The sequence below is a fragment of the Nuphar pumila genome, chromosome 13 (genome assembly GCF_984573655.1).
Source record: "Nuphar pumila chromosome 13, dmNupPumi1.hap1.1, whole genome shotgun sequence".
NCBI lineage: Eukaryota > Viridiplantae > Streptophyta > Magnoliopsida > Nymphaeales > Nymphaeaceae > Nuphar > Nuphar pumila.
The window spans coordinates 102,086,116-102,098,166 of NC_143261.1; the positions used below are offsets into that span (position 1 = coordinate 102,086,116).

At 36.9% G+C, this 12,051-nt stretch overlaps 1 protein-coding gene across 1 annotated transcript; it reads left to right on the forward strand.

Moving 5' to 3' along the window:
- Positions 1–218: 218 nt before the first annotated feature.
- LOC149819525 (actin-depolymerizing factor) lies at positions 219–10,950 on the forward strand. Its single transcript, XM_089985658.1, has 3 exons — positions 219–347; positions 1,419–1,684; positions 10,728–10,950. Exons 1-3 carry the CDS (start codon positions 333–335, stop codon positions 10,876–10,878), a joined length of 432 nt encoding a protein of 143 aa, XP_089841784.1. The 5' UTR covers positions 219–332; the 3' UTR covers positions 10,879–10,950.
- The last annotated feature ends 1,101 nt before the right edge of the window (positions 10,951–12,051 follow it).

A 12,051-nucleotide genomic window follows, 5' to 3' on the forward strand; every position in this document is an offset into this window, starting at 1 on the left:
CAGCATAAGACAAGACCCCATGCGGGCCCCGAAACGCTTCGCGTTGAAATTCCGCAACCGCTTTTTAGCAAAAAAAGCATACCATTTTCAGCAGCGAAAAATAAATCACAAACAAAAAGAAAAGAAAAAGGAGAATCTCCCGCCTTTCTTCGTTTCATCTCTTTTATTTCGTAAAAGAGGAATATTTATTTTCATTTCTTTTTTTCTCCTTCGCTCCGCTCCTCTCCTTTTCTTCTCTTCTTATTATTTAGACCATCTCCTTCCTTCCTCTCCATACCTCTCTCTCTCTCTCTCTCTCTCTCTCTCTCTCGCTCTGCTGATCGGTCGCCAATATGTCGTTCAGGATGGTAATTTCGCTGTTTATTTAGGCTAATTTGATGAGAAAATGATCGGCGTTTGTTTGATAAGTGATTTTCCGGATCATGCAAAAATCATAGAGAATTGTTTGTTTTCAGATCTTTAGGTTTCAACCTTTTCTTTCAAACGGAAGGAAAGAAAAAGTTAGGGTTAATGTCATGATATGCTGATTTGCTTGGGTTCGGTTGAGAGTTCTTCTTCCTTTTTTTTGGTTAATTGAATATTCTTTTCATGTTATGGTTTAGTGTTCCGATAGTCGTTCTTCTGTGATTATTATTTATTTTTTAGCTTGTTAAATCGGTCGGTTTAAGTCGGAGAAATTTGATCGGGATCGATATCTCAGATTTTTATTACTTTCTGAAAAAGCTTATAATAATTGAGCCTATTTGAACACGTATAGCTTTGTTTGATCTCAATCGGACTATCGGATGATTTTTTTTATGTGTAATTTTTTGCTATTGTTTTCAGTTCCATGATTCTTCGAAGTTAGTTCTTCTACTGTCCCAGAGTATATCTATAAGGAAATTTTTTATTGGTGTTTTTTTGTCATTATTATTGTCGAAGTGATTGTTTCGGATAAAAACATGATGGTATTGTTCATTGAAAAAATAAGAAATGTTTTGATCTAGAAGTCGGTCTCATTCTTGCTGAAATTGTTAGTGGTTTTAACATTTCTTTGTTAATCAATCCTGTTAAGGTGATAGGATTGCGTGGACGTACGTGCTGTAAGTTTTGTTGATATTTTTGTGTGATTTGAGTTCTCTTTGTTTAGAATTCTTCAGTTCTGCTTTGTGAATCAGGATTTTCTATTACCGGATTACATTCTACATCGTATGTATTTGTTAGATTTTATCTTTTATTTTTCCCGCTTTTTGGTAATTGTTATTTGTTACATTTGGCTGGTTATCTATACATGGAGACAACTGTTATTTGGTTGGGACTTGAGTGTTTCTTTGTTTTTCAATTACTTCCCTAAATGGAAGGCATTTAGATGGAGTGCCTGGTACATACTCTCTTAAATTCAAGACAAGTTTGATTTTTTGGGTTTTTTTTATCTCTAGTCAAGTGCTTCTTCTGGGATGGGAGTGGGCGATCATAGCAAGACCACCTTCCTGGAGCTGAAGAGGAAGAAGGTCCATCGCTATGTAATCTTCAAGATTGATGAGAAGAAAAAGGAGGTTGTGGTTGAGAAGACTGGTGGTCCTGCCGAGAGCTATGCCGATTTCATGGCCTCACTTCCTGAGAATGATTGTCGATATGCAGTGTACGACTTTGATTTCGTGACTGCAGAGAACTGTCAGAAAAGCAAAATCTTCTTCATTGCTTGGTCAGTGTATTTTTAGCTTTCTCTGTCCATTTACTTTCTATATTTCATTTTCGTCATGGAAGAGTAGTTAATTGAAAAACTTGCATTCACTTACATGGTGTTAGTGGGACTCAACCAGACTTAATTGGACCCCTTGAGGAATCTGGATTCTTGGCTATTGCTGCAGGACATCAGTTTAATTGTGTAACATTTTGATGATGCTCCCTGACATCCACTGGCGTTCAGGCTGTCTAGATTCCATAAATTGCATAGTTTTAAATTAAATATTCTTTGTTAAAAAAATAATGGGCTTCCTTCCATGATTGAATCATCCATTTGTCCTACAAAAGTGCAGGAAAAAGTTGGTAGTTTTTTATGACTATACTAGTCTAACTGCCAGGGATTCCTGACACAATATTTGTGGGGTCATTGTTTTATTTATTTATGAGCTCTGGATTTCTTTTTTGACAGACCAAGTTCTGAATAATTAGTTTCTTATATGGCACATTTAATATAGTTGTTTCCTTTCTTCATCTATCTGTATATCTGTGTAAGTGATATTTATTGAATCTTTAGAATTTAAACACTTTAAATGTGGTTCTCGTTAAAGTTACTATCTTATGTAATGTCTTAGCCACTTTGTGCGTTATTGTGGTGCCTACACTCTTCTAGCTTGATATTTGGTTGGCCTTGATTTATTGATAATGATCTTTTTTCTGCTTGCCAGAGTAAGTGTTTAAACATCTAACTGCAAAGGAAGAGTGTAAAGCATATATGAACTTTGAGCTACAAAGAAAGGGTGTAGAATTAGTAGTGCAACGTGTAGAGGTCAAGGTGGGTTGGTTCTGGTCAGGTTTCAAGGGATATGCCTTTGATTGGGTTTGAACCTAAACCTGAAGTGATATGAGGTTTAGGTCTGGTTATACTATCTATTTAAGATCTTTATGGTCATTGGTTCAGGTATAACGGGCCATGTAGATATCTGGTCAATCCTTCAGCTGCGAGATTGGGTTTGGTATGAATGAAGATTGGTGGGATTTACTGTAGTTTGGGTTAGAATTTGCACGTGCATAAATCATTTAGAGATATAACAGCTTAGGTTTTTTGTTTAGTTTCAGTACAAATCAATAAGGTCCCAATCAGCTTTGACTCAATGGAGTTAAGAGTGTTTTACTTAATTAGGAATCTTCACAAACTTGGGGATGAGTAGTGTTGTTTAAAAATATCAGAAAGGTTTTGAATAGGTAATTTCATAAAATTAGGTATAAAGTGTTTATTCATATGGGGTTTAAATTGGTTTTGGTTTATGATATGCAGACTTTATCATATTAACAAATAGTATTTTGGGGATGTGGAAGAGAGAGGTGCTATAGCTCCAGTAATTTGAATTCAGTTGATACAATCAGCCATGGCCATGCAAGGCTTTGACGCCATGTTATTTGGATAGTAGTATGACAGGCGTTTCCAAAAAGATAAGTTTTTCCTAAAAGAAGGTCTAACACAAATCATTTTAATAGGGTTTTAATTGGTAGCATACACAATTTTTTGTTTTTTACAATGAAAAACCTCCTTTTAAAAATGTTATCTAAAACATTAATTGTTATAGAATCATAGACATATGATAAACTAAATGAGATGGTTTATTAGTTTAAAATATTATCTTAGTTTTTGAGTGTCACTTTCTTCCCATACATATCTTATTTAGGAGGCAATGCATGAACCATCCAAAAGAGAATAAGAAGGAAATCGGCATTGGTCCATTAGGAGAGACAACACATTTGAAACTTGGAAGAGCTGCTCTTAAAAGGTCCTTTTATGGAATATTTCAGAGCATTTTTTGTCTTGGTGTGGCGTATTATTACCACAACATGTCACACCACCAAGTGGCTTGCCAACATGCTGAATCTTCATCTGCCACCGGCTGCATACTTGAACTGTCACTTTTCCTTTGTTGATCGTGGTAGCTGTGAGAGAGGGAGAGGTTCATATGGATAATTTATAATGAGTAATAGGGTGCAACCTGTAGATAAGCGCTGCTCCGCATGAATATCTTGACCAGATTCTGGACTACATGGAAATGGTTTAGTGGATTTAACTGCTATTAAAACATGACATGTGGATATTAAGCATTGGTATTGGAATGTCATTTTCAGTAGCGAGTAAACCCCAAGATGGGATAAGCTAATGCACCTGCATTGCTATTTGCATGATCAATTCAAGTAGATACATGCCATATGTTGATATGGAAATAGATATTTATCAGTTGATGGAAAGGTCGAAGAAAAACCTAAAATAGATTGCATTATATAAAGCTCATATGATAGTAATTAAAATAATATAGCTGATTATGTTGAGTTACTATTCTGTTAGTTTAATTGGTGCATTTCTGAGCCTGCTTGACTGAGGTTTTGCTTTCTGAAAGTCCAGTAGCTAGTGACTGTGCGTGATATGGATGTGCATAGATGGTTTATACAGAATGTTGTCCATGTTTACATAAAATTTCAATGATATTGGTCATTTTGATGTTAGAGGGGTTAGAGGCTGAACTTTATATTTATCATGTTTTATTCAATCTTATGTACCCTAAGAATCATAATGGCTAAGTCACACTGACTCGGCTAAAAGGTCGACGCACTCGCGTCGACACGCCCCGACACGGGTGCGGCTTCAGACACGGGGCGGACACGGTCAACTAAGTGTCGGACTCGGTCAACGCACCGGGGCCGAGTCCGTCCACATTTTGGACTCGGTCAACTTTGACCAAGTCTATTTTTGTCCATTTCTGAAAATTACTTTATGGTAAGTTTGTGTTGTTACTTCAATAGAATTGCTTTTTTATTTTTGCTTTAAATTTTACAATCGTATATATATATATATATATATATATATATATATATATATATATATATATATATATATATATAACCGTGTCCCCATGTCCAAAATTTTTGAAATTGCTCTGCACCCGTGTCGCACCCGCACCCATGTGACATAGCATACAGGCTTCATATTTGATTTTGTCTTGGTAAGAACCAATTAATTTATTTGTGGGCATGCTTACACCAATCTTGTGGTATAAAACTATTCCCTTCATTAAAGGATTGTGCTTGTTTTCACATTGATTTCATGACTTTTAGTCATTTTGATGCTATGAAAGGTGAGATGATGAAGTTTGAGTAGTATCTAAAGGTCGACTTATTAGCAGAAGCTTTAGGACATGCTTTTTCGTTATCAGTATGTTTATCTAAGTTCTATGTTTTCTGGGCAAAAAGTTATGCCTCTTTAGATGGGACATTTTCCTTGGCAAAGTGACCAATTAAGTCAGGCAAAATTTACCTCTGGCTTGTATAGAAGAAAGTGTGGTGTCCAGTATGTAGTAAAAGTTGGTGCCTAGTCGCCCTAGGTGCAGGCAGAATGCCTAGTCCAGGGCGTTTCAGCACCCTAGACCTAAAACGGCCCAAAAATGCCAACTAGTCCCCACCTAGGCCAATGAGGTGCCAACTGGTCCATGCCTAGGCAGGGACAGACTTGATCACTTCTTTTTATATTATATGTATGCACTCTTTTTCTCAGATATATATGTACATATAGTTTTTTTTCATTTATATATGTGCATATTATTATATGTATAGATTCTATTAAATCTTTGATTCTCTGTACGGTCAGAATTTCACAAAAACACCGGAAATCTAATAGCATGTTCCATTTAGCACTGTGCCCATTTTGTCGGTTTCCATTTCCCTATATAGGGAAATGGAAAGCTACAAAATGGGCACGTTGCTAAATGAAACATTATATTTTTTAATGATTTCCCATATATATATATATATATATGTGTGTGTGTGTGTGTGTGTGTCACTGATATTGCCAATATTATGAAAATATTGCTAGAATCTAAAATATCATGATTTTATCACAATATTTTGGAAAAATCTTATATTTTGACCCTCGTTTTTTTCTTTTATATTTTAAAACCTTTTAAAACTTGTTTCTTATTATTTAAAAAAATAGTGCAAAACTTATTATTTTCTTATGTTTTCTATTATTACTTATATATTTTTTATTTTTAAAACTTCGGAGATTTTCCTGAGAAAATCCACTTAAAAAAACTCTGAGAAAAACCGTCGGTGAGAAATTGCATTGAATTATATATATATATATATATACCTTTTTTTTGCCGACTAGGCTTACTATTCTTGCCTATGCCTTGACTCAGTTGATAGTTGATACACATCCCATTACTTTTGCACAGATATATCCTTAACTTACCATTGCAATATTGATTGACTACCTAACATTAATCAGAGTAGCAAAAAGATAAATGTCAAAAACAACATTATTGATTTAGTAAATGAATTGAATTTCACATAAGCAACTCTATTCCCAAAAAGATATAACATCCAGAACTGCATTTATCTTGATCTTAGGAAGGGGAAAACCCCCTTGCTTGTGCGTTGGGGAAAAGAAAAGATACATAAATGAGAACTGTCCCTCTAATACCAAAACAATCAAAGATGATGAAATGCGTCTGTGCACACTCAAGGGGATCTGCTAGCACTGAACTAATATCAGCATGAGACAACATAGGGAATCTTTGATGGCAGATAGAAAGGGAAATTTTACTGGGAAAAGCATGGACACCCTATGCAGTCCAAAGCACTAGTTGGTGTCTAGGCAGCAGACCTCTAAAAGGCATAGTCGAGGCATAGACAAGAATAGTAAGCCTAGTCGGCAAAAAAAAGGTATATATATATATATATATATATACATGTTGTCTCATGCTGATATTAGTTCAGTGCTAGCAGATCCCCTTGAGTGTGCACAGACGCATTTCATCATCTTTGATTGTTTTGGTATTAGAGGGACAGTTCTCATTTATGTATCTTTTCTTTTCCCCAACGCACAAGCAAGGGGGTTTTCCCCTTCCTAAGATCAAGATAAATGCAGTTCTGGATGTTATATCTTTTTGGGAATAGAGTTGCTTATGTGAAATTCAATTCATTTACTAAATCAATAATGTTGTTTTTGACATTTATCTTTTTGCTACTTTGATTAATGTTAGGTAGTCAATCAATATTGCAATGGTAAGTTAAGGATGTATCTGTGCAAAAGTAATGGGATGTGTATCAACTATCAACTGGGATCCGGTAGAGTAGAAAGAAATCCCTTTGTACTCCCTGGTTGGGAGGGGGTACCATGGTTGCCAGTTGAGGAAGCGGGAGCGGGAAGCGAGGCACTTTCAAAATTTTAGGAAGCGGGGAAGCGTGGGACCACTTAGGACCGATTCAGGAAGCGTCTCGGAAGCGAAAAAAATAAAAATAAAAAAATACAAAAAATTGAAAAAAACAGGGGAAGAGAGGGGGAAGTGAGGGGGAAGCGCGCTTTCCATTAAAGGGAAGTGCGTCCCCCATTAAAGGGAAACACGTCCCCCATTAAAGGGAAGCGCGCTTCCCAAAAAAGGGGACTCTTCCCCCCACGCTTCGGAAGCACGGCGTTTCGCGCTTCCGAAGCGCGCTTCGGGGAAGCACGCTTCCCCTTTTAGCTAGGCGCTTCCGGTAACCCTGGGGGGACCCTCAAGGGTTTTACCAACTGGAGGCCAGCCAATGTGCAATCGGTAATTTGGGGAGGGTGGGGGATTCCTTTGGTCTATCCAAAAGAAAGAAAGAAATTCCTTCCTGAAGGGGAAATTATATTCCTAGAGCTAAATCTCGCTCATGGCCAACACTTAATCCACCCAAATGTGTGCAGTGGTTCTGTTTGTGCATATACATGTATAACCAAGCCACTTCTTTGTTAATTAGATATGCCCTCTAGGAGGGATACTCAGATACAGTACGATGAAGATTCAGGTACATATATGCATGACAATGCTCAGGTGCATGGAACACCATTATCCTCTTCGAAACTACATCTTTCTTCTTGTCTGGAGTATCTACATTAGAATGTTGAAAGATCAAAATTTGAGAAAATTCACGAGGGTAGAGTTACCATCGTCCACTGAGAAACTATGACATCTTTGTTCTCTGGAATCTTTACGATTAGAATTCTTGAAAGGTCAAGTTTTAAGAAAATTCATATGGAAATCTCAGTGGTGACTTCTTGGTAGCTTCTGAAGTTCTATTCCTGAATTATTGGTAGACTTAAAGACTAGCATCCTGAATGATAAGAAATACCATAAATGGTGTGATTCTTCATATAAATTTTATAGTTACCAAGGCAATTTCACTTAATTTTTTTAGTAAAAGAAAGGTAAAAACAAACCTAAAAATTATGACAGCTCTTTCTCCCTTACATAATTGAGAGTCTGAGACCATATTTCAAGCTGTTGGATAAAAATTGATCCAACGGCTGATAAATGGGAGAAGGGAGTAGTGTGTGTGTGTGTGTGTGTGTGTGAGAGAGAGAGAGAGAGAGAGAGAGAGAGAGAGAGGAATGAAAACAGTCTCAAACCTATCCAAGGGAAAAAATTTGATGTTTTTTTCAAAATTCTGACTGTACAGATGTGTTCTGCATGATTGATTTACTAGAAATCGACACTTGGATCATGAATTTTGGATAGAAAAAATGGAATTTGGAGCCTCGAAAATTTATGAAAATTGTAGGACATTGATTTTTGAAACTTATAAAAACCTATATATGCATCGGAATCAAATGCTCCAAGAACTGATTCCTATAAAAACAAGCATATAGATCGCATCTGTACGGTTGGAATTTTGAAAAAAAAAAACACCACAGATCCAATAAAACATGTGGTGAGTAGGTTTGGGAGGGTTTCCATTGGGTAGGTTTTCCTTCCTCTCTCTCTCTCTCTCTCTATATATATATATATATAGAGAGAGAGAGAGAGGCAGGGGGAACCATCGGAAGGTCCAAACCACTTTTGAAAATCAATTCTAGATGTGTCTTTGCAAATCTAAGTGCACGGATATGATCTACATGGTCAAAAACCAAAATTCCAGCACTTGGATCAAGGTTTTTTTTGTTGAATAAATAGGATTTTTATAGTCCAATTTTTTTTTCAAAAATTTCAACTGTTGATTTTTAGCACATTATAAATTCTTATTTACACTTCAAAAAACTTGATCCAAGTGTTGGTTCTTAGATTTTTTACCATGTTGATCACATTCACACTCATATTTGTAAAAAACACATCTAGAATTGATTTTTGAAAGTAGTTTGGAGTTTGGACTCTCTCTCTCACCATGTTGATCACATTCACACACTCATATCATGGTTAATTTCAACAAGTTAGTAAATTATATTTTGGCGGATGTATACGCATCGTTACGCATATGCCTTCTGGATCTTCAACGCCACTTGCCGCTAAGGCCTCCCCCGGATCCGGACTGATCGCCTCGGATTTTATCTGTATTTTGTGTCTATTTTTGGCTTATGTGTTCTTTGTCTTGTTTGTCGGTTTCAACGGTTGTTGAACCTGTCGTAATGTTGATATCTTTGATTCGGCTCTCTCTCTCTCTCTCTATATATATATATCACTTCTATGGTGTATTTGCATCTACTACAATTTGGTTGCATGAAAAGTGCAACTAGGATTGCATCTGTTTGGAGGACCACGTGCATGTCGTTTAGAGTTATCTTTAATATTTTACTAATGTCATGATATTCATTCTGATATTGATATATTTGGAAAATGATAAAATCATGATATTTTCAATATATTGCTTAAGGTATCATGCTTTAGTGTAATTATTGATACCATATTCAATTTTAATTTTTATATTTGTATATATTCATTTTAAAATTTATATATGCTGATATTTTCCTGATACTTTCTAAAAAAACAATTTTCAATTATCTTGAAATTTTTCATTGTCTAGAAAATCCTGATACCTAGATTTTGTGGTCTTGGTTTCAAGCACAAAAACTACTGTATTGAGGCCCGCTTTTCCCATAGATTACAAGCTATGTCACATGTGGTGTGTCCCCATGACACAAGCGGACTTGCTCGGTCACGTGGACATGGGACATTGACACTGACACGTAGGACTAATATTCTAATATTTGTAATGATCATTAAAAAAAGCTATTTTTATTAAAAATATCAAAAATTAGTTTTATATTGATTAAAAATTTTAAAAAATCTGTGTCCTAGTGTGCTATTTTTTCAAAAAAAAAAAATTAACTTGCATCACACGTCCTCCTGTCCACGTGTCTTTGTGGTTGTGAGAAGTAATATGCAAGATTCGTTTTTGCTCTGAAACAAGTCAGGAACATGCTTATGAGGGAGCATTGAATGGGGATTGCAATTCTTTCCATAGAAACTGCGGAGAGGCCTAAATGGATGGACTGTATTCGTTATGGACCTTGAGAGGAAAAGTAACTTGATCCCTTGTCAACCATTACAAAGCTGAAACTGATTGATCCGTAAAGACCAGTCAAACAGGCATCAGGCACATCCAGCAGGATTCTAATCCTTTGGAACGGAAATCTCTGCTTGGATTGACCTTCACCATTAAAGGGGAACTTCTCTTTTTAGTGTACTTGTCCATCATGTCACCTGTTAGCAACCGTGTAGAAGCTGGTCATTGATGTTTACATCCCTTGTTCAAGGAAGGCTAGAACTTTTGGGCAAGGTGGGACTCCACGTTTTGGATACTCGGTTAATTGAAAAAGGGAAAACGTTGCCACAAGGTGGTGCAGGATCATTTTTCGTTTGTGATTTCGTCTCCACCCACAGCTTCATTACTTCAGGTGAATCATTCATGTTGACAGCAACCAAAATCTCTTATTTGCCTATCTCTGGAATTTTCTAAACTTGGATTTTTTTTTAATTGTATTATGTCACTGCTGGTGCTTATAAAGTTTAGCTGCGTCTTTTTCTGAAGTTTGGAATAAATGGTGTCGGTAGTTGTTAGATGTCTCTTTATGTTCCCCCCTCCCTCTTCTCCAGATATTTTGTGCTTGTCTTCCACGTAACAACTAACTTATTGATTTGAAATTAGGGAGAGGAAAAAGAAGAAAATATTGCATTGCTCTGCTAATATGGCATTCCTAACTATTGAAGTCACTATATCCTTTGTTTGTGTTTGCTGATTTTTGTTAGGTCTCCTTCCGTATCACGTATTCGAGCCAAGATGCTCTATGCAACTTCCAAGGATAGGTTCCGGAGGGAGCTGGACGGTATTCACTATGAGCTCCAGGCGACTGACCCCACTGAGATGGATCTTGAAGTGATTCGAGACCGAGCAAATTAGCATCTACTATGGCAAGTTAGTATTTAAAACTGATTGCCAGGTATGATCAGAATGATATTGGGAGGCGACGGTCTGAGGAACTTCTGCTCAGTTATTAGCTATGTACGTTATTTTGTTGAGATCCATACCGTTAAAGAAGGGAAATAGAAAAAAATTGTTTAAAATATATGTTTGGTGTTTGCATTGTCTAGGTGCTTCTGATTTAGGCGGGTGGGCATGGCGTAAATAAGTTGACTCCTTTTACACAAAAAAAAGCATCCGACTTGGATGCGTGTCTTTATGATACTTTACTCCTTTGTTGTTTGCTTAATTCCTCTCTCTCCATATATTTTGGCAAAAGATAAATTAAGAAAGGTCATCTGGAAAATGAGAATATCACCAAGCTATGAGTTTGCATTTCGTGGAAAGTGGTGGCTCTTTCCACCGAAAGTATCAGTTTCTGCAAGCCCCACTGTGGCACTGCTAGAGGTGCAAACTCAATGCAAGAATGGGATACATTCCGTAACTCTTACCCCCAACAACTAGCTCTCAAGGGGAGCTTCAAAGTTTTCTGTTAGTATCCTTTTATTATTGGCATCAAGTTAAACATTACACGACCAACCTGCACGGAAAGAGTTGTTAGATGGCCCAAGTAGCGTCATTAAGCAATCGGTGATTAGCATATAAACAAAGCCTAGAAGCCGTCATTGGGGTTAGGATCATCAAGGGAAAACTTAACCCCCTCGGTTTCCCGAACTCTGGCATTTTCTACCAGCATGGAATAAGAGTCCGCGCAAGTTCATGTTTCGTGCTCAGGCCATAAAATGCAATAGTTGAATGGTAGGGTTGCTCCATCTTGGTCGAGGGTTCCCGAGTTGGAGACCCTTGCAATGTCCTAATCTTGGACGTAGCTTCTCAGGGCTTTGGATAACGGGACACTAACCATTGTTTCATGAATTCTTAGCTTTACTTGTGTGGATAACAATGCCCTTGTCTGGTGTTATTTGTTGCAAAGTCGGTGTGTAGCCTGAATTCGTAACAGCAAGTTAATAACGCAACGTGGTGTGTTTTAAAAGGCAGCAAATCGCCATGTTTTTAGCACCTTCCATAGGTACGCCTCACGGATGGGTGACCATATATATGCTTATTGATTTCATAGTAGTCATACCAAAATGTTGAAAGCTACTTGCTTCA